The following is a 21,485-nucleotide window of genomic DNA, read 5'->3' as shown; positions in this document are numbered from 1 at the left end:
TAGTACATAGTGTTGTAAAATGATGGAATAGAAATAAACATTGAATATACCTGTATAGAAATGACATTAGATATTTTTTTCCCCCTTAAGATAGCAATTTTAGATGAATGTTCAGCAGTAGTGTGATAAATTACAAATTAATAAAAGTGAATCTTTTATTGATCGCTCAGAGGGGAAATTTGAGAAAAAGCTGGGAATCAAATTCAGGTCAACTGCTTGAAAGGTACTTCCTAATCACTACATCACTAACTCTTGGAATACATAAATGTTAAATATGTAGATTTGTGCGCTGTCTTTCTACAAGCGCTGAACTTTGCATGTTATTAAAAAGATAATAATGCTCCATCAGTTTTGACTTTGACTATCAAAGATGGGTTTCTAATAGTATGCACGAGCCATAATGTATGTGCTTTTTTTTTTTATTGATCATTTATACAGTAAAGTTGGACTCTTGGCATGGCGGCCACCATCGACGGGGAGGTTAACTGCAGTAATGAAACTAGCGGCGTCCGATGCCAGGAAGGCGATGCTGCGGGCCACCTCATCCACTTCACCGGCTCGACCCAGTGCATGACAGGTCTTGCATGCTTTGAGAACCTGAAAGCAGAAAAGAAATAAGACAATTCAAACAACAATTTATTTAAGCATTCCGTAATTGGGGATTTGATTTAGTAAAGAAATTAATAAATCTTTATTCATATCATAAGATGCAAAGAAGAACAGTATCAAAAATGCGACTGGTAGTGTATTTTCAAAATATGCAAGTTCACGCTCAGACTCAAGATAAGCAAAACTGAAATAGAAACAATGAGAGAGAAATGTTTGATTTTTTTGCAGCTACAGTAGCTAGCTAGCTAAAATGTCCCATCTTACAACACACAAGAGAAAACTGTGTATGGGCTTCTAATATTACGACATTTACATTCAGAATAATGAGTTTTGTACTTTTGGTTTTATGCCAATCCATCAAAATATGTCTTCACATGATCCCGGTCCGTAGCACAGCAAAAGGTTTGCGACCGCTGCGACTTCACCGATTATAATGACTTTGACCGGACTTTTATCACATAGTCGTTTAACCCTTACTTGTTTTACTTGCAAATTGCAATATGGCTGTATGTCATAAACACTGGCTTGCGTGATGGAGAAATTGGAGAACCTAAATGTAAGGAAGCAAGGCGCGAGAGCAGAAATCTCAAAAAGGTACGGTATTTATGGTTAAAAAAATAAATAAATAAACAAAAAGGCAAAGAAGATGTGTGATGGAACAAAACATTAGACCAGCTAAAAAATAAATAAAGAAGAAAAAAAAACAACGTACAAAATACGGTATTTATGGTAAAAAAATTAAATTAAATAAACAAAAAGGCAAAGAAGATGTGCGATGGAACAAAACATTAGACCAGCTAAAAAATAAATAAAGAAGAAAAAAAACAACGTACAAAATACGGTATTTATGGTAAAAAAAAATTAAATTAAATAAACAAAAAGGCAAAGAAGATGTGCGATGGAACAAAACATTAGACCAGCTAAAAAATAAATAAAGAAGAAAAAAAACAACGTACAAAATACGGTATTTATGGTAAAAAAAATTAATTAAATTAACAAAAAGGCAAAGAAGATGTGCGATGGAACAAAACATTAGAGCAGCTAAAAAACAAATAAAGAAGAAAAAAAACAACGTACAAAATAACTCACACCGCGGTGAGGTTGTCTTGTCATTTCCTGTTTTATTTTGAAAATTCTGACTACTTTCGTTTCAGGTCACTTGCCTTTCCTCATGTGGTGTCAGTGTCAACCCTGATTCCTGATTGTGTCCACCAAACTTTGCCTTCTTGACAGAATGAACCGACCCAGACAGTGGGGGAGACAGGAGACTAAACACACACACGCTAAAGACACAACAAGACACACCTGGGGCAAGACACAAGTGGCTGAGGGCACTGATTGGTTGAAACGAGGAAGGGCAGGATTACACTTAGCAAGATAAGATAAGATAAGATTCACTGATTGTCACACCCATTTAAGTGGGGCGAAATTCATTCTCCGCATTTGACCCATCCCGAGGGAGCGGTGAGCAGCAGCAGCAGCCGCGCTCGGGAATCATTTGGTGATCTAACCTCAGAATTCCAACCCTTATTGCTGAGTGTCAAGCAGAGCGGCAATGGGTCCCATTTTTAAAGTCTTTGGTATGACCCGGCCGGGAATTGAACCCACAACCTCCAAGTCTCAGGGCGGACACTGTACCACTAGGCCACTGAGCTGGTGAGAGATCATCAAGACCAAGGGAGACACACGAGGAAAAACAGAACCCAAACATGACAATAACAAAGAAACACAAGTTATAAATCAACACTGATGAAAGAACGAGACACACCTGGACAAGACACGAGAGGCTGGAGGGAGCTGATTGATAAGATGCAAGGAACTGGGCTGACGAGAACAGGTGGTAACAAAAACACAACGAATAGACATGACATGGAAAACGAAAACAAAAACCCTACAGATCATGACACTGTAGGTTATGTGTGCGACACACAAGTAAGTCCCCATGACTTTACCGCAGCATACTGCTCGTCATCCAGTCCTGCCCTCTTATGGACTTCCGTGAAGATCGTACCAGGACTGGGGAATTTAAAACACATCGTGGATCCAAACATGTCCCCCTGCAGCAATTTGGATGAACAGTACACCAGGTCATTAAACATACCACACAGAGTTGACTCGGACTTGCTTCGGCGCCAGTTCTGAAATGAATAGGATATAAATGATTAGTCTTCCTTTGAGCACTTGTGGGAAGAGCATCGCTAGCTGAAATTGCTGACTCACCCAGAGCGACACAGCGTGTGAATTGGTCAATGGCAGACTTGGACATAGCGTAGGCCAGGGCAGTAGCAGACTGCAATGACAACAGACGGAAACAGTTCTTGAAAAGGGGGGTCCAATTAGTCCAACCCAAAGATCATTTGTGGCCTACAGCTGTTGATTTGATCACAATACCTGTTGGGAGCCTAAATACAGTAAAGCTAATGTGTGTGGTTACATTCAGTTACGTCACTTGAGGTTCAATGAAATGGATTATTTCGGAGTGTAAGAACTCAGTCTAAGATCTTTGGTTGACACTCGAAATTAGCGGTCCGCAATTTTATTTATTTATTTTTCTGGAGAGCTCAGTATTGTTCATTCGGTAATTTTACCGATTTGACATGTCATCATCATTGCTCTCTTTTTTTAATTTTTTTTTAATTTAATTTAATTTAATTTATTTTATTTATTTATTAATTTATTTATTTATTTTTAATTTTATTTTGTATGTGGCTGAGTACGTGCGTGTGTATTCATTAGTTCACCTAAAATCTATAAAAAAAATCCCATACCGTTCACCTTCCAGCCAGAGTCGTGAGGCTTTCAGGAGACCCGAGGAAGGACCAAAGAAAGGAAAGGAAAGTGAAATCCAGCACCGACCAGGCACCACCCACCACCCAGCGGTCCGCAATTTTATGAACATCTGTACCGATCTCTGTCCGTTGACGCTGGACACGTTGACGATGGAGCCTTTGGTCTTGATCAGGTGAGGTACGCAGAGTTGGGTCAGCTGGTACACAGATCTAGAAAGCAAGGAGCACTCATTGCTTTGAAGTCGAGAGTATTTCTGTATGACGACGCCCACCTCACATTGATGTTCATGACCCTGTCGTACGTTGCCAGGTCTGACTGGCAAATGCCGCCCGTAGCCAGGATGCCGGCATTGTTCACCAGGACGTCCAGTCGGCCGAAGCGCGAGATGACTTCCTCCGCCACCCTCTTCACTGTGTCCTCGTCTGTCAGGTCTCCGGGGACGAGCAAGGGCTGCACATTGCAAACAAAACAGACTCTTTTAAGATCCCGATAGCAGGCATCCGTAGCTGTGCGTCAATACCTCAGCTCCTCCACCACAATCTGCACACTCCTTGGCCACTTTCTTTAGATTCTCCACATCTCTGCCATTGAGAGCCAGAACGGCTCCCAGTTGAGCAAACAGGATGGACGTACCTGCACCGATGCCGGAGCTGGCACCTGTGATCAGGGTCACTTTTCCCTTCAGGGAAGACAACTGAAAGAGACGGAGAACTTTAAAGCAACGCATGACTTTCAAAGTATGAATGGACTTTTCTGCCCCTTTCGTCATGAAACTACCAACTTTTTTTTTCTTCTTCTATTTTTTTCTTCTATTTTTTTTTTTTTCTGGAGCGCTCAGTATTGTTCATTCCTTTTTTTTTTTTGTATGTGGGTGAGTGTGTGTGTATTCATTAGTTCACCTAAAACCTATTAAAAAATCCCATACCGTTCACCTAAACCGAACACTTCCAGCCAGAGTCGTGAGGCCGTCAGGAGACCAGAGGAAGGACCAAAGAAAGACAGAAAAGAAACTACCAACTTTGGACTCCCTGGTCAACAAGCTAAAGACACAAACGGTCAACAGCTGCTCCTCTATTTGTGACTTAAGGCCGCTTCATACTTTGCTAGTTCTCCATTTTAACTCATTCACTGCCAATGACGGCCATAGACGTCAAAGATCGATTTGAACTGGGCTGGCAGTGAATGAGTTAACGTTTTGGGTGAAAAGGAGTGAATTAGGTGTGCTTTTGAGTCTCTCATTCTTCTAGCCAGCAAGTCTCCCTGCTCTACATCGTACAATACACATTCATGCAAAGATCTCTCAGACGCCAAATTCCTTCTCCCCCTTTTCAACCATAACTGGAAGGAAAAATTAAAGTAAAGATGAGGATCACTAGAAATTTGAATCTACTGTATCTATAGAAGCAAACAGAAACTTACTTTTAAAGGGTCACCTGAAGCCGACATATGGGTTTGAAGTTGTGTCAGGTGTGGTCTGTCTTACAGTGAGCCTGTTAAAAGGATAATTATGCTCGAGTGATAAACCCATTTATAAATTAACTGGGTGGAGCTCAGTGTCTTTTTTTTTTTATGCAAAACTTTATTGAAGATTTTGCATGATGGCAGACATCAGACTCGTCAACGGAATACAAACATTTTTACTTTACAGCACGATGGAATGAAATATCAATTATCTTGTATTTCGCCACTTCTTGTCATGTAATTTGAATTCTAAAAGAATTGTCTTCTGGTGGCATTGTTGAGACTATGGATACAGTTCCCCTGAGGTTTCTGAAAATTCCTGAACAACCTGTCGTTCCACATTGCTATGTGTATTGAAGGTTGATTATCACTTTCATAAATATTTGAGTGGGTGAGCAGGGTTAGGGTTACGCCCGTTTTCCTTCTGCAATATGGACACGCCCACCTCCTTCACCACATATCTTAGTGTGACATCAGCAGAGGAACTGGGCACAATTTGTCTAAATCACTGAACGCACATCGCTTAAAACGTCTAAAAACTGAAACGATATTAAACAATTTTGGGGTCATAGTTTGGGATGTACTTTGTTTAGCAATTCTAAACAATAAACATGCTTTTTGGACGCATCAGTTAATTAATCATGTTTTTTCACTAGTCATGCCAGGGCTTAAATATCAATTATAGTAATTGGTTATCAAATTAATTCATAGCCACATGAATCATAATCCAATAGAGCAGTTTACAACTACGCCCAAACTAGTATTTTTTACAACAGCATACAGCGCATGGGCGTGGCCAGTTGATTTTCGGACAAGGAACACAGGCAAACACAAATACATTTTTTTCCCTTCAGGGAAGACATCTGGAACAAATTAATAGGCATTTCCATTTGTTTTAACAGGAAAAAAATTATATATATATATATATTAAATATGTTTGGGACAATTTTTACACTGGTTGCCTTTACTAGCGCAAAACAACAATTTCTATACAGAAAAGCAGTGGCTGGGAATCAGCATATAGTGTAAAGTAGTGATGGGAAAATGAAGCTTCTTGAAGCACTTGCGATATTTTTTAACTCCTCTAGATGGTGCTCTTGGTTGAAAGGATAGTGCAATGGACATTGGCGACATTTTCACTGCATCTAGAGGAGTAAAAAAAATAATGTAATAAGTGCTTCATGTAGCTTCATTTTGTCTATCACCAATGTAAAGGGTCTATAGGGACCCAACTGGATGTTGGCTTGACCACCTAACCTCAGTCCCCATGTTTGAAGTCAACAGGGTGACCGACTGAGCCATCAAGCTACTAGTTTTCAAAAACCCGGTTAAGTATGCAAATAGGTCTCCTGTCCCTCCTGTTCAGCAGTTTGTTTCAGCAGCAAGAAAAAAAAAGATGGTGACCGACTCCAGAAAACAAAGAGAGATACCAGAGATACCCAACACGTTCTTGTCCTATCACAAAAAGGTCCTTTTTTTTTATGCAACATCATTATATCAATATATTATATTATTATTATATTATATCAATAAAATTGCCTGGATGCAATCCCGAGCTGGTCAGTTTCTCCCAGGAGTAGATTAATATCGTGTAATAATATCTATTTTAAATCAGGTTTAATTACTTTCAAATATGCCGTTTTCAGAGAACCATTATTTTGAAATCCAAAATCTTAACTGTAAATGTATGAAACTTCCTGCGTGGACTCACACAGAACCATCTAATCTGAATGTGTGGTGTGATGACAAAATTCATGTTCCAGCCCGATAATAACGTTTGAACGGATTTTTCGGTACGTATTTTAAATTCAAATCATTCACGTCCATGTATTTATGGTAAACTTTTATTTTGAAATTGGTCCATACTGCGCGTTGCTTTAATACAGCGCCTTTACAGATATTGCTATGTAGCTGAGTAATGGGCATTAGCAATTCATCGTGTGCTTGTTTTTTTTTTTTAAACTGCCCTGTAGCTAGCAGGTGTCCACTCATGCGATATAATTTCAGGAATAATAATTTAAAAAATAAAAACTGTAAAATGTGGATGAAGATCAGAAACATGCATTATATTGAATCCAAAGACGAACTTACTTTTAAAGCGTCGGCTGCCACTTTCCGTGTCAGGTTGTGCGGTCAAACCACTTCACAGACTGGCGGGATCTCACTCAGCAGTTTTTTTTTTTTTTCAATAACAAACTTTATTGAACATGCAGATAACAGACAAAGGTCACTTTGGTAGAATGTAATTTGCTGCACATAACGATGGAAAGTATACTGTAATGAAATAGAGCCCAGTATTCCACTTGAATTGGAGCAGGGGAGTTTGATCAAATAAATAAATGCTATCCCAGTGTTAATATCAACAAATCTACAGTATTTGTAAGCCTAGTTGGACTTGGAAGACGGTGAACATGTGCAGTGTTTTGGAATGGTGTTAATAAATCCCACAACTGTGTAAAAAAAGTGGCTGCTAATAATAGTCTTAAGAAACTTTTAAACCTGAGTTAGACCTTGAAGAGTATGTCTGTGTCTGGAGCGCCGTGTCCACCATTGATGACAGTCTTCATTTTTACAGTGCATCTTTATATGAGACACCTTTGGTATTGTGTGATCCATAAACAAACTGATAATAAAATTCAAACTGCCCACCTTAAAAAAAAAAAAAAAAAAAAAAAGACCCAAATGACCCATCAACTTCCCAGTGAAGTTGTTGATAAAGTGACATCATTGAGTATGTACTTTGTATAGTATATCTTCAGCTCACCCGTGTATAGAAATGGAAGGTATGTTTTGCTGAAATCTAACGTTCACTTTTCAAAAGTGTATTTTAATAACAACAGAGATGGCAAATGTACATTGTTTTCCACATATAAACACTTGTTAAAAAAAAAAAGCTGCTTGTTTTTACATTGGAACAGAACATAAATTTACCATAAATCATTTTTGCTCTACCAATATTTTGTCCCACCTTATAGAACACTACAATTTCAATCAATCAATATCTTAACTATGTTTGACTTTACCGTTCTCTATTGGAGGCTCAAAAAGTAGACTAGGCTATATATTGACAACGCAAGGAGAAAAAAAATAGAAATGACAGTTAGGGAGCTTGAGTACAAAGACAGCAGAAAAATATTCAAGTTAAGTACTGCTCTACTCAAGTACATTAACAAATTACACTTTCTAACTTCCCACCGCTGGATAATAATGACAAAAAAGTCATTCCATTATATTTTATTTAGTTAAAAAAAACATGTTCAAATGCAGTTTAAAAAATCAAAATGAATCTAGGGGATAATGTTTGACTACTTTCTTTTCCTAAACAATCTAATATTCACAATTAAGTGATACTTTACAATTTTCTGCAGTAAAAAGTGAATAAACTTAAATTAACAGCTTTAAAAAAAAAAAAGAAGCATGTTCCCATTTGCTGGTGACTGAAAATGACATCATGCGTTGAGGGCTCAGGTATCAACCAATCACGGCTCAACTTGTTAAACCTTAGTTACACTCTGATTGGCTGTTACCTGAGAAAAGAATAGTGACATAAACAATATCAAGTTGACTGAAAATTAAATGCCGAATGATGAAAACATCGACAGACGCCCACGACGAATGATGGATTGACTATTACATTGCGGTTCGACTCGCAATATTGACCATGACGGGGTTCCCGACTGTTGACATTTGATGAATGACGGACTGTCTAAATGGATTGAATTGAATATTTTGTGCACAAAATATGACACTTTCTACAAAGCAAAAGGGTTGGCGTGAATGGTCACATCTTTAATCCGAGTTTCCGTCAATGGTCGGAACGTCTTTTCGTGCACGGGGAGTTTTTCCAGCTCATCCAGAGCTTCCAAGCCATCGATAATCCTAGAGGGGGGAAAAACGCACACACGTGATCTGACATTAAGTATGCATTTGTATATACTTAGAAGTTAACTGCCATTATGTACTGCACGTACTTTCCAAACACCGTATACTTCATGTCCAGATGAGGCTGTTTGGCATAGGTGAAGAAAAACTGGGAGCCATTCGTATTCGGTCCGTTATTAGCCATGGAGACCACTCCTCTAACATTATGCTGAAACAAACAAAAGAGGATTTTACACTTTTATTTATCTTGCTCTTATTTTTTAAAGTCATTTTTCCCTTACTAATGTACTTGCTAAAAATTATTTTATTTTCGGAAACGTTTAGCTATGCTATTAGTCAAACATTACGGCAGCTAGCGCAAAACGCTAACAGCAGTCTACACCTTTACTCCTTGTAGAACATTGCACACAGATGGACATACATGTCAACCCATAAGGTTTGTCCGTATTTCTTACGGATTTTTAAGTGTTGCAAAAGCATACGGGCGTATTTGGAAATGAATACGGATTTAACTGTTTTCATGAAAATAATAATATTAGTATATATTGCTTACCCTTTTTAAATTTATTTAGTATTTACTGTCGGCTACGTGCTACACGTGTGCATAAACTCGATTTAAACAACAACCGGTCACAAAATCTCGTCTATCGCGCGAGACTTCTAACAGTTTCCTGACATGCGCAGTTAAGGAATTTGTGTTAGCGCGAAAATTGCGAGTCGTTCGCAGTGGTTGAGAAAATGGGGGACAGGCCGGCCAAAAAAACAAGATACACCGGACGTTTTCGTTCGGAATGGACGGATTTATTTAAGGTAATTGGTCCGTCAAAACTTGGAGAAGAGTATGCATCATGTTCGCTTTGTTCACGGGACATTAAGGTTGCGGCATCTGGCATTTACGATGTCAAAGAACATTTGAAATCAAAGTTGCACGAGAGAAATGTGAAGCAACAAAAAAGTCAACCGTCCATGATAAAATTTTGATTAAAATTGATTCACCTTATGATGCCAGATGGCAGTCACTGTGATATTTAGAAATCTGTTTTTTCTTTGTGCAATAAAATGTCATTTGGAACAAGATACTGTCAATGTCTTCATATAAGAAAGAAAGTAAGGTAAGATTAATGTTATTGCATGAAACAGCTTTAGTATTGATAAAACTGACATAAGGATTTTTATGGGAAAATAAGGATTTTATGGGTTTGTAATACAGGTGGGACCAAATTAGGGTTTGACATGTATGGATGGACTCAAAACTGAAGTCGAAGAAGATCCAAATAAAGTATTTTGCTCATGAAAGGAACATCAAGCCAAAGTTGAAACCAGTCCTGGGGCTAAACATCCCTTAACAGAAGAAAATATTTCTGCTTTACGTTAGTCTCATCATTCTTATTGCTCTTCTCGTCTCACGTCATCCCCCCCCCCCCAAATTGTCATAAGAATAAAGAATGGCAAAGAAACTCAAAAAGCCAAAAGGTAAAAGCAAAATGCTGTCGCAGAGTTAATCCTTTGATGCTGGCTGAAACTGAGGTGCGAGCGAGGAAAAGTTAGTGTGAAAATTTGGGTTTAACTCCAAATTGCATCAGCCTCAAGGAGTCTGACCTTCCATGTACCACTGCGGTGAAAAGGGGAAAAAAACGGTAACTTACTTTTAAATGTTCACTGAACTCATCTTCAAAATTGCGTCCCCATATGCTTGTTCCTCCTTTCCCAGTGCCTGTGTGATTTTTATATCCAGAACATAAGAACAAAATCAAACAAACGCTTAGACCATGATCATACTGGCATTGAAACAATTAATTCAACGTGGTTTTCTACCTGTCGGGTCTCCAGTTTGCACCATGAAGCCTTTAATGTTTCGGTGGAAAATGCATCCTTTGTAGAAACCGCTGGCACACAGGGCGAGGAAGTTCTAAAATTAAATACTTTAGTTGTTTTAGTCCGTTTTTGTTAGGGCTGAACATTTAATTGAATTCAAATCGACAATGGAAATAGTGTCTCGTGTCAAGTACACGTTTACATATTTTTAGTCATGAAAGATTAAAATGCGAAGTGATAAAGCCACAGATGTGTTTGCATTATTGTTGTGATCTGACGTGATTTAATGACTATGTTTTACGCCACATCATCAATTTTACTTACCTCACACGTTTTCGGTGCGCGTTCACAAAATATTTCAATTTTGAAGTCTCCTAAATCTGTGTGAAGGGTAACAGCCTGCACACATACACAACACCAAAGAACAAAACATTACACTAAAATCAGTCATTATGGCCCGTGAGTCCAAAACCAAACCCGGAATTATTTGTTAACAACACACATAAAACGAAGACATATACTCATATAGATACTGTTTCGTACTCCTAAACTAAAAACGAAGGGGGAAAAGTTACCATTTTAAACGTCGCGACTGTGAATACGTGCGTTAGCGAAAGAAGTCCGTGTGGATGCAACGACTGTGCAGAGAAAGGTTCCGGGACGTTTGTGGCCCGGTCTTGTAGAGGATCTCGGTTTCCGTCTCAGCATACATTTATAGCAACAAGAAGGCACTCATTTATTTGATGTTTTATTTTCTTGATATTTATGGCCTATAATGTTTTTCGTTAAAAACATTTTAATTATGATTTTATTACTGCGTTAAGGCTATTTCTGGTTTAGCGAGATTACGTACCAGTTCGTGGCTGTCGTATGAACGGAAAACCTTCTATCGTTTACGTTGCCTGAAGTCAGCACAACAAACTTTGGAAACTAAAACATTTGGTTACCAGTGATATAACACCAACTAAATTATGATTGGTTATGCACGTCTCGATTACAAATGAAAAATGCTGCAGTTGAGTGTGGTCTAGTATCACTTTGTCACTACTCTCAAGGCTGTCAAATAGATAACACTTTCTCGTAAAACAAATGTGCGGAAAACCACTCAATGAATTTTGTTGCCCTGCCTCGAACAATCAAAGAAAAAATAATGATGGCATCAATATTTCAGTCATTAGACAAGTCACAATTTTTTTTTATTTGCAAAAGATTTGTATTTGATTGTTTTTTTTATTTCACACACCCATGGCTCTCACTCTTGAACCCAAACAATTATATTAGGAAATATCTAAACATAAGTTTGCAAAGTAATAACAGTTATACGCTATTTAATCATAGAAAAGGAGCATAGCTTACATCACAATGGTTCTCATGAATTAATGAGCTGTTTCCAGTTAGCTCCGATTAATGATCAATGCATTACAAAACATTTACAATAAAATACACAAGTGTTGTTCTGTTTCAGCCATGTTTTTTTTTCTTTCAGCCAAGTAGTCTTCCACATGAGCTTGAATAGGTGGTCAAGAATACAAAGTATTAGACTCGCAATGGTAAAACAAACAAAAACACAACAGTACATAAAAACAGGAGTGAGTTGGAGTTAAGGCAAGTGGCCGGCACACAGCTGTTTAATACAAACATGCCTCCTCGTTGTTTCACAGGTACATGACTTATGGTATAGATTTTAAGAAACAAAAAGTACATTTGCCCCACTTGATCAAAGTAATTGTGCGTATCAGGTGAACATCTGTGCAGAAAGCTGCAATCAGATATACATAAAAGTGTCAAAACTCCTCAACATTGCATGAGCATGTGTTGATTGGGGGTGGATTAGGTTGACCTTGGTATGTAAGCTTGTTTTGTAACGTTGGTATCATTTGATAATATACCCGCAAAACCCTCCTCTATTCCTAACAGGATTTCGACCAGAGGTGGGGAAGATTCTCCCCACATAGGTGACCGTTTCATTCAAATTATGGAAAAGAAAAAAGAAAAAAAAAAGTTTCTTGTAAATTGTGAGCAGCCGAGGTATTTCATCACTGTTCCTCTGAGGTTTGTTTTTGAGAATTGCATGGTGGACTGGCTCAAACACTGGTAGGTCACGTTTCCCACATCTACACCAAACAAGCTATTACTACACATACAGTCTTTAGAGGACCCTCTGACATGCACTTTCATCACACATCTCCTCATATATTACACATTTTGTCATATATTAATCAATTTGGATCACACCATTCACTCAAACATTTCTAAATATATATGTATATATATATATATATATTTTTTTTTACAGTATATGCTTACAGGCTTGGAATTTAGTACGAGTATGGGCAAAAAAACAAAACAAAAACCAAGACAAGTAAACCCAGGTAACATGGAGCTGGCACACAATATTTTTGATTCAAACTTAAATGATTGTCAACTTGACGGTGTAGTTTGTACGGTTGTAAATATATGCAATAACATATAACATGAAATAATGAGCTTGACGTTCAAATATTTTGCTCTGCTTCATAAAGTCTTTCAAAAGAGTCAACTGGTTGTCCAAGATTCCAACACTAAGTCCGCTGGTTTGGATACTAGGACTTAATACAAAACAAAAGACCATGCAGGGTCACCTTGGCATCTCAGTGGCTTGCTGACATAACACGTCCAATAATACAGAAGAATGTCCTCATTAGTGCTTGTGAACTATATATGTATAGAAAAAAAGCTCAGTATAATTGGCCCGATCATTTTGCATACTTACATACAAATTCTCCACAATCATTGAGATGCATAAAATGTAAACAAACATCGCAATGGCACTGCTTCTTGTCCCTTTGGGGATCAATAAAGTGTTTTCGTATTATTGCTAAATAGCCTGATGATGGGTCGGACTCGGTGTACGTCCAAAAATCAGTTGGGAAGCTAAGCAGTAAAAGAACAATTGTGCCAAACTGGCTAACACGTCCCCTTCCCTTATTGGCTGTACATGACGCCATCCCGTCTCGGGGTTGCTTCCGTGACTGGCCTCCCGGTTATTAGCGAATATCCGTTAACTCACGGCTGCGTTCAAATCTGCTCCTTGTCCGTCCTCCACAACTGTTCTTTGACTTCGGTGGGAAGGGTGTTGAAGAGGTCCTCCTCCACGACCAGACCAGTTCTCTTGAGCTGCCGGCACTCCGCCAGCTCCACCGGCAGACACTCCAGACGGTTGCCTCTCAGCTCCAGTTGCGTCAGTCCCGTCAGCTCGCCGAAGCGTGACGGCAGAGACTGCAGGCAGTTGTTGCCCAGGTTCAAAGTGCGCAGTTTCTTGCACTGGAACAGCTCATTGGGCAGACTCTCGATCTTCATGGAAAGATGGAAGGGGAAAACGTGACAATTAGATGGTGAAAGCACAACAGTATTGTTGTAAAACAATTGTTTGTGTGTTCTATGCAGCCCTACCAGTCTAAATATGGTATTTTGGTTAGTAGAATATAAATTAAGCAGCAAAATCCAGCAGTAAAAAAAAAAAAAAAAATCAATATCAGAAGGCGGCCATTTTGCTACTTGCTGTCGACTGAAGATGACATCAATGTTGCTCAGGTCTCAGGAAACGGCTAATCACAGCTCCGCTTCAGAAAACAGGTGAGCTGTGATTGGTCGTTGCCTCAGCTCCGAGTAACTGTGATGTCATCTCCAGTCGACAGCAAGGTTATTTTAGTTCAAAAAACATTTTCGTTAACAAAATAAAATAAAAACGAAAAACTAACTGAAACTACCTTTTATGTTTCCAAACTAATTATAATTAGAGCGAAAATGTCCTTCATTTTACTATTTGATAATTAATTTAATACATTTAGCATTTGGGGTTGATTTTTAGTATATTTATTTCGATATTAACCGGAATAAGGACGTTTGAATGTGTCACTCACAAGTGACATCATCCAGCAGCGGCTCGTTAAAACACTTTAAAAGAAAAAGAAAAAAATAAACCCAATACTGAAACTAAACCAAAACAAAGCATTAAAAAAACAGATAAAAGCTAACAGAACCGCTGTGAAAATGAATTCAAACTAACAAAATTAAAAACAAAACAAAACTCAGAACGAAATAAAAACGAACTAAAATGAAAAATTCCCAAACTATAATAACCCTGGTCGACAGCAAGTGTCAAAATGGCCGCCTTCTGATATTGATAAAAACGGCTAGATTTTGCTGCATAACTCATATTCCACATATGTAATATTAAGTCAGAATGTCATGTTTAGACTAGTGAGGTCACATATAACATATTGTTGTCAAGAAATGTTGAAGGTTGACTTCTCCTTGAAGTGAAATTTAATACATCTTTTAATGTCTGGTTTTGTTTTGACTGCAGGTAAAAGTTGGATGGCGAGATCTGTTATGTAACTAGTGTGATAACGAATTCTAGAAAGTATCCAAAAAACTGGAATATTTTTTTTTCTTCAATTACGCTTCTGCAACGTTTTGCTCCAATTTAACTGATAAAACTCTACAATAACACCCAAGAGACGGCACTGTATCTAAATCCGCCCTACAGTGAAACAGACCTGCACACCAATGAAAGCGGAACCGATTATATTATGGCGGGAGCCTTTTCAATCAAAACGAAAATAGTGACTCGAACCCGACAGCGGAAACAGGCAGGTTCAATGACAGGTCATATACTCACTCTATTGGCAGTCACAGCAAGGTACTGAAGGTTCTGCAGGGAGCCGATGTCAGCTGGGATATTGGTTAAATTGTTATGGCTCAGGTCCAGAAAGCGGAGCTTGCGACAATAAAACAACTGGCCGGGAATCTTCTCAATCTTGTTTCTGTTCAGGTACAGCTTCTCTAAATTGATCAGGGTGCCAATCTGAATGGGAATGTAGGCGATCTGATTATACCAGAGTTTAAGGCAGACCAGCCTGTGCAGGTGCTGGAAGCTGATGATCTCCTCGATGGTCTTCAGGTTGTTGTCCTTCAAATCGATCTCCTGTAAATTGTGCAAGCTGAAGATGGAGTGCGGTATGCGCTCCAGGTCGCAGCGGATCAGCTCCAGTTCCGTCAGGTTGACCATTTTCTTCAGGCTGTTGAGCACCATCAGCTTGGTGCCTTCGTTATTGACCGACAGCTTCTGGAGGTGCATGCCCACGTCGGTCACCACCTGAGGCAGCTTGGTGAGATTGCTCTTCAAACGAAGAACCTTGAGCCGTTTGAGCTCCCGCAGCCCGTCGATGACGATGTAGCGGTTGTTCTCGGCGCTGAGATTCCCGGTGAGATGAAGCTCACTCAGATTCTTCAAACTATAAATCCATAAAGGAATCTCTTTGATGTCGGTGAATTTGATGTGCAGCGACTTCAAATTCTCCCGCAAAAAGGCCAACGCCGGCGCTTCGATTTTTGCCGGGGTGTGGTAAAGCCACATCTCCCGCAGGTTGACGAGCTGCGCGATTATCGGCGGGATGGTCACATCCGGTATCAGCTCCAGTTTGAGAACCTCCAACTCCATCAGGTCAAATACTGTGTCTGGAATTCCGCTTAGCATGAAAAGGTGCAGCTCCAGCTTCTCTTGAGAGTTCTTGGTTATCCTCTGCCGGAGCTTGTCCAGCGTCCACTCGTTGTTGAGGTTGAGCTGCCTCAGTTTGTTCTCGCTGACTTCGGAGAGGAACACGGCAAAGCGCTTGGAGTAAAGCGGGTCGTACTGATCGATCATATGCAGCATGAACGCAAAGTCGTTCTTCACGTCGGGTATGTCGCTGTATCGGCTCTCTTCTCGTATGGACTCAAAGGAATACTTCTTGAGGGAGTGTCGCAACATCCAGCACAGCGTGTACATGCAGATGAAGCCATACACGACGACTAAGCTGATGTAAAAACAGGCCAAGATCTTGAAAAGCGTAGCCAGCGGATGAGCGCAGCGATACACGCTGTAACCCGTCAAACTTTCGATATCAACATTACAGTCCACGCTGAACTTGATATCGTTCACGTAATACCCTGTATAGCAGATGATCAAAATGAATTTGATGACCTTGATGATAGTCTGACGGATGTACAGCCGGTACACGATGTCGCCTTCTTCCACGTGTATCCGGAACTTCTTGACTTTTTCAAAGAGAGCTTTCGCCTGTTCACCTTCCTTCTTATCCAACACCCCCGTCTCGGTGCGATCGACGATGCCCTGCTCGAGGCGCGTCTTTGTTCTCTGGAGCATCGGAACGCTGGCTTCCACGTCTTCGCTGATAACCGACTCCTTGTGCTCCATCGAGCCGTTCATTTTCATCGGTTTGGGATCACTTTCTTCCACCACCGTCTCAGACAGGGCCCTGGTGGTCCATGGCGAGTCGAAGCACTTTAGTAAGATGGACACAAAATGCTCTAGTTTGGAGCTAGTGCGGGGAAACTTAAACCAAAAGTTGCTGCAGGCTAAGAAAATAAGGGTATGCAGTAACACCAGGTAAGGGAAATACTTGGCAAACCAGTGTAATCTAGTCTCGTAGCACACGGCGTCTACATAGTTATACTGGTGGCGGTCCAAATCGTACTGGATTCCTTTGGGCTCCCATGAAAAAGGTGTGGTGAACGATGAATTTAAGTTCTTCTTGCAGGTCTGATCGACCACCCACTTGCAGGGCAAGCAGATCATCTTGTCCTGGGTGACCTGCAGAGTCCCACCGAACACCGAGATCATGAGCATAACGATGGAAATGTAGTCCGTGAACACGTCCCACCATGGTTTCAGGATGCGGTAGGCTGGCTGTGTGTCCACAAAGTACCGCAGTTCTGTGATGGGGATCATGGTTTATCTGTGAGAAAAAAAAAAAAGCACAGATTTGAGCAAACAAGTATAATGAGAATGAAATGCTTGAGAGCGGGATATGGATTTCACGTCAGAAATATTGTTTCCACTTGTTACTTGGAAGAACTGTGCACGTGTATTTCTCATCTATTGTTCAATATTTCTTAAAAGGTTTGACAGAAAGGAGTCACAAAATGTGATCAATTGAGAACTGCTCAATTGGACGACTGTGTGAAAATGAGCTTCAGGCTTTTTCTGACAAAGTGCTCGTTCATATACTTTAGTCTAATGGATATGATGCTTTTGTTTTAACAGGTCCAATTAATCTTTGAAATGGGGTGCCATACTGCATGTAGGCTTTTGAGCCAAAACTCATCAGTCAATTAAATATGAAGTGCAATTTTCTGCGTCTTCTTATAGTCTTTCCATCATTTATATGTGCATAAATCAAAAGGAAATAATCCCATTTTCACAGTTAGGGTTCTTGGCATAGACCCCAAAAACAACAACCACGTTTTTTTTTTTTAGCAGCGATGGAATTAAGTAATCCAGTGGTGGTAGGGTATTTATTATATCTATTACCTAATTTTCCTTCATTGGCTATGGAGAAAATCAACAATCAGTTCAAGGATTGTTACAATATCTGTATTAGGACATTTTCCATGTACTAAATTATGCAAGTATTAGCATTTATATGCAGCATTTAAACTCAAGAACGCATTTTAATTGGCATTATTCTTTTGGGTATATATTTTTTTTAACTGGTTCAATTTATTTTGCTAGCCAAATCGGAAAAATAATAAAACAATCTTCATGTAATAAAATACAATGAAGGATCACCTTTTTGCATTTTCAGGTGTTTGCTGAAAACAACAACAACTTTACAAAATGACGGCATATTTTGGGGCTTTTTGTAACACCATAAAGTGCCACAAGATGGCACCGAATACCTGTGTAGTAGGCAAGTAGTAATTGGTGTAAACGAAATATGCTAAAATGTTTTAGAATTTAAGAACACAGGTATGTTGAAAATGTCAGGGAGAGTTTTCTCCATATGTGTTTTTGGTTTACATGATATTGTAAGATGAATTTTAAATGATAACGTTTTTTGGAATCACGGTTTGTGGTACAATTACAGTTTAAACTATTAATACAGACAATAATATATAAAAAAAATTGTGGCTGCCAATTACTCAAGAGTTTCATGCAGTTCACGGTTGAGTTTACTGCATAATGGTGTGGAGCCATTTAGTCAGTTATTCACCATATTCTTCACACATCACGTCATCGTGTCATTAAAAAGTGTACTTTAGACTGCAGCAGAATAAGCTCCGAGGTTGCATTTCTTTCACTCATGCATAAATTCATGACTGCATCCCTACTTTAACAGATTAAAAACACAACTGAACGAGCATCATATTCCTGTCAAGTGATCCCACAGAAATTATGGCAATATTTGTTTGTGTTATTGGCAATATTTGAGACATTTGATTATGATTAAAAATAATATTTGATAATAATAATAATAATAATGTTTTTAATCTGTAAAATCACATTTAAGAGGATTCATTGACAAGCAGACACCCTGGTGTTAAAAACAGTTCCGCCTGGTGGAGTTGTGCCATTGACAGGTGTTTCATAACCTTTTTTTCAGTTAGGGCACATATTGATTTACGAAAATCTCATAATCAAGTACCAAAGAGGAAAAAATAAAGTTTACATAGTGAAATAATGATGACCTGGTCTCAATCCTTTGTTATGAACATCAACGATGTTTAAAAAGTGTTTTATTGTTTTCACGCATTGCAGTGGAAAAAAGTTCAAATGTTACTTAAAGCATTGTCTACGCAAAAAACATTTTATGATGCTGACCATTGCACTCTGGGGCATTATAATTACATTTCAATTGCTTCATCATTTTCAGCATCACATAATAGATCTTAGATATTCAACTCTACATAAAAAAGCCAACCTTTGGTATTAACTTCTGATGTGCAAATAATAATAATAATAACAAATGAACATACGATTATTCAAAAGCATTAGAAAAAGAAAATCTATTCTACTTACACATCTGTAAAAAGCAATAAGTCCACCCGCTTGCAGTGAACAACATTCCGCGTCAGCTCTTTAGCCAATATTGCCCATCAGTGTTTCCAACCTGCCCCTGGCTTGGCGGCGTGTGTGCGGCACGCCCAGCTTGTAAGCTTGAGAAGGGACTCCTCTAAAGATGATGTTCCGTTTTGGCACGATTAACCCAAACAACGCCACGGCCAGAGGAGCCACCTCTCTCGCAAGCTCTCTATTCTTAGCCATTTCCGTTAATAATACCCAGAGTATTGTCTGCGGGGGCCTTGAGAAGCACCTCCCTCGACCTTCAGTAGCAGAGATCCTGTTTACCATATAGAAAGTGCTGTCTCCAACCAGTTGCCTCTCCCGGATACTCTACTGTCACCTTTTCCCTCACCTCGCCAACACACCTACACTTAGACAATAAGAGGCAGGCGCTGGCGGTCATCGCCGGCGTCTACTTTGTTCGGAAACTATAAAGTCGGGGACACCAAGTCTGCGTCATGGGCCAAAAAGCAAATTGATACTGGCTCAGCTTCAGAGCTCTTTATTTTCTACTCACATCACACATGCCTGTGGTACGATTGTGTAACTTACCGGATTCACTATGTTATCTGGGCTCCAGTGCCTGTTGCTGTTGGTGATGGATGAGCAGCTTTCTGTGAGTCCATGAGCGTTCATGGACCATCGCCACTCTCATTGCCATGAGCTTCTGTGTGAATTCTAAATTAAAAATAAAATAACAAAAAATATACACAGGGTGATTCATCATTCGATATGTTTAGCTTGTGTGAGAATAAAATGTAGAGGAAAAAACAATTCAAGTAGTTTGAGTGGGGGAATGTAATTAACCTTAATTAATGAGAAGTAAAACATCGGCAACATTAGTACGAATGGGATTTGTCAAAAATGGCTTACTGAACTAGAAGATATTAAATAAAGAATAAAACATTTGGATTTGCAAAATAGATTTGAGTCTTTTTTGGGGGACATAGTACACGTGTATGTAATACGCGGTCTACTTAACACGAACGTCTTCAGCGCACCAGCCTTGCGTGCTGTTAGCCAGCGAGCTAGCGAGCTAGCTACATGTTTACCACCCGGCTCTTTGTGTCATCTGGTGGAACTTGAATTGGGGAAAAAAACACCACGGAGATGTGAGCGGGGCGACGACAAGTTGTGAGAAAACAGCTTGAAGCGTCGACTTACTGTGTTTGAAGGCGTGTGTTTAAATCCAGAGCCACTGGAAGAAGCGTATATTTGCCTTTTCGTGGCTAGGGCAGCTAAAGCTAATAGCAATAGCCGCTGTTTTCCGAGCACAATCCAGACGCTTCAGTCATAGACCGTCTCCGCCTACCGATAGGTGGCAGTATGTGACGTTTATTAAACGTAGAAGAAGACGCCGCTTCCTGGAGATGCTTATATGTTTGTATTTGGTTGCAAAACAACTTCAAATAGGGTGTTTTTAGAACTCCCAAATGGTGTCATTGAACATTTTGCGAACGGTTGGCTCATTCCGGATGCTGTCGCTCGCAAGCCGGCTCGTGACGAGTCGACCGGCAGCTTTCAAAGTTGTTGCATGTCCAGCCAAATGTTTGGTTGTGGGTTTAGCAAAGGACACATGGCGCAGCAAGACGACACTCAGAACCATTGGGACTTTCTACTTCAGGAGCGTCACGTCAATCAGGAGTTACAGCACATGCAATGTCCAAATGAACTGTTGGAAGTGTAAAGAACCTTTAGACAAAAGCCCTACATTCTTCTGCTCGTCCTGTAAAGTAGTCCAGCCTCCTCATGAGGGAGTATCCTTCTTCAGCATCATGGACTGGTGAGCATCTTCCAACCTTCATGTCATACATAACATACATAATCAATCAGCTTTGGTTACAGACTCGAGGTTCAGCAATAGACAAGAGCATTTACAAAAAAAAAATCAAACAAACAAGCATTTTAAAATAGGCAGCTGTTACTCACTAGCACAGAGGTTCTTAAGCTGGGATCCAGGAATCCATGAGCCATAACTTATGATATGCAAAAATAATTATCCAATAAATTATTAAGTTATATTACAAAAGTGCATAAT

The 21,485-nt window shown here is 39.5% G+C and overlaps 4 protein-coding genes across 6 annotated transcripts in view; 1 reads left to right on the top strand and 3 right to left on the bottom strand.

Annotated features, from left to right (window-relative positions):
- Window positions 1–420: 420 nt before the first annotated feature.
- On the bottom strand, window positions 421–7,012 carry LOC144049530 (3-oxoacyl-[acyl-carrier-protein] reductase FabG-like). Its single transcript, XM_077562530.1, has 9 exons — window positions 6,952–7,012; window positions 4,819–4,889; window positions 3,920–4,093; window positions 3,671–3,849; window positions 3,515–3,608; window positions 2,830–2,899; window positions 2,711–2,747; window positions 2,562–2,625; window positions 421–597 (listed from the first exon to the last, which is right to left on the bottom strand). Exons 2-9 carry the CDS (start codon window positions 4,843–4,845, stop codon window positions 427–429), a joined length of 816 nt encoding a protein of 271 aa, XP_077418656.1. The 5' UTR covers window positions 4,846–4,889; window positions 6,952–7,012; the 3' UTR covers window positions 421–426.
- A 1,067-nt stretch (window positions 7,013–8,079) lies between these two features.
- On the bottom strand, window positions 8,080–11,274 carry ppil3 (peptidylprolyl isomerase (cyclophilin)-like 3). Its single transcript, XM_077562531.1, has 6 exons — window positions 11,133–11,274; window positions 10,882–10,956; window positions 10,558–10,651; window positions 10,389–10,456; window positions 8,832–8,950; window positions 8,080–8,739 (listed from the first exon to the last, which is right to left on the bottom strand). Exons 1-6 carry the CDS (start codon window positions 11,133–11,135, stop codon window positions 8,613–8,615), a joined length of 486 nt encoding a protein of 161 aa, XP_077418657.1. The 5' UTR covers window positions 11,136–11,274; the 3' UTR covers window positions 8,080–8,612.
- Window positions 11,275–11,722: 448 nt separating this feature from the next.
- On the bottom strand, window positions 11,723–20,776 carry LOC144048927 (volume-regulated anion channel subunit LRRC8A). Its single transcript, XM_077561421.1, has 4 exons — window positions 20,612–20,776; window positions 20,000–20,125; window positions 15,221–17,339; window positions 11,723–13,890 (listed from the first exon to the last, which is right to left on the bottom strand). Exons 3-4 carry the CDS (start codon window positions 17,330–17,332, stop codon window positions 13,615–13,617), a joined length of 2,388 nt encoding a protein of 795 aa, XP_077417547.1. The 5' UTR covers window positions 17,333–17,339; window positions 20,000–20,125; window positions 20,612–20,776; the 3' UTR covers window positions 11,723–13,614.
- The window catches only part of hscb (HscB mitochondrial iron-sulfur cluster cochaperone), a 46,698-nt gene continuing 45,683 nt past the window's right edge, over window positions 20,471–21,485 (top strand). Inside the window, exon 1 of one of the 3 annotated variants that reach the window (XM_077561422.1) lies at window positions 20,471–21,230. In XM_077561422.1, the coding sequence (XP_077417548.1) occupies window positions 20,881–21,230 (350 nt within the window). In that variant the 5' untranslated portion in view covers window positions 20,471–20,880. The remainder of the gene's footprint in view (window positions 21,231–21,485) is intronic. The other 2 variants (XM_077561424.1, XM_077561423.1) reach the window with 2 other exon arrangements.

This window comes from Vanacampus margaritifer, chromosome 3 (assembly GCF_051991255.1).
Source record: "Vanacampus margaritifer isolate UIUO_Vmar chromosome 3, RoL_Vmar_1.0, whole genome shotgun sequence".
In the NCBI taxonomy this organism is placed as follows: Eukaryota; Metazoa; Chordata; class Actinopteri; order Syngnathiformes; family Syngnathidae; genus Vanacampus; species Vanacampus margaritifer.
The sequence above is the reverse complement of the archived record's forward strand: the minus strand, read 5'-3'. Positions and strand labels throughout refer to the sequence as shown.

Coding starts and splice junctions, on each gene's coding strand:
- LOC144049530 (XM_077562530.1), bottom strand. CDS start 4,845: ATGTCGGCTTCAGGTGACCCTTTAAAA. Junction 4,094..4,818: donor CTTCAGGTGACCCTTTAAAA/GTAAGTTTCTGT, acceptor CGTCTCTTTCAG/TTGTCTTCCCTGAAGGGAAA. Junction 2,748..2,829: donor CACACGCTGTGTCGCTCTGG/GTGAGTCAGCAA, acceptor TATTCATTTCAG/AACTGGCGCCGAAGCAAGTC.
- ppil3 (XM_077562531.1), bottom strand. Junction 10,652..10,881: donor GCGCACCGAAAACGTGTGAG/GTAAGTAAAATT, acceptor ATTTAATTTTAG/AACTTCCTCGCCCTGTGTGC. Junction 8,951..10,388: donor AGTTCAGTGAACATTTAAAA/GTAAGTTACCGT, acceptor TGTTTGTTTCAG/CATAATGTTAGAGGAGTGGT.
- LOC144048927 (XM_077561421.1), bottom strand. CDS start 17,332: ATGATCCCCATCACAGAACTGCGGTACTTTGTGGACACACAGCCAGCC. Junction 13,891..15,220: donor TTGCTGTGACTGCCAATAGA/GTGAGTATATGA, acceptor CTTTCCATGAAG/ATCGAGAGTCTGCCCAATGA.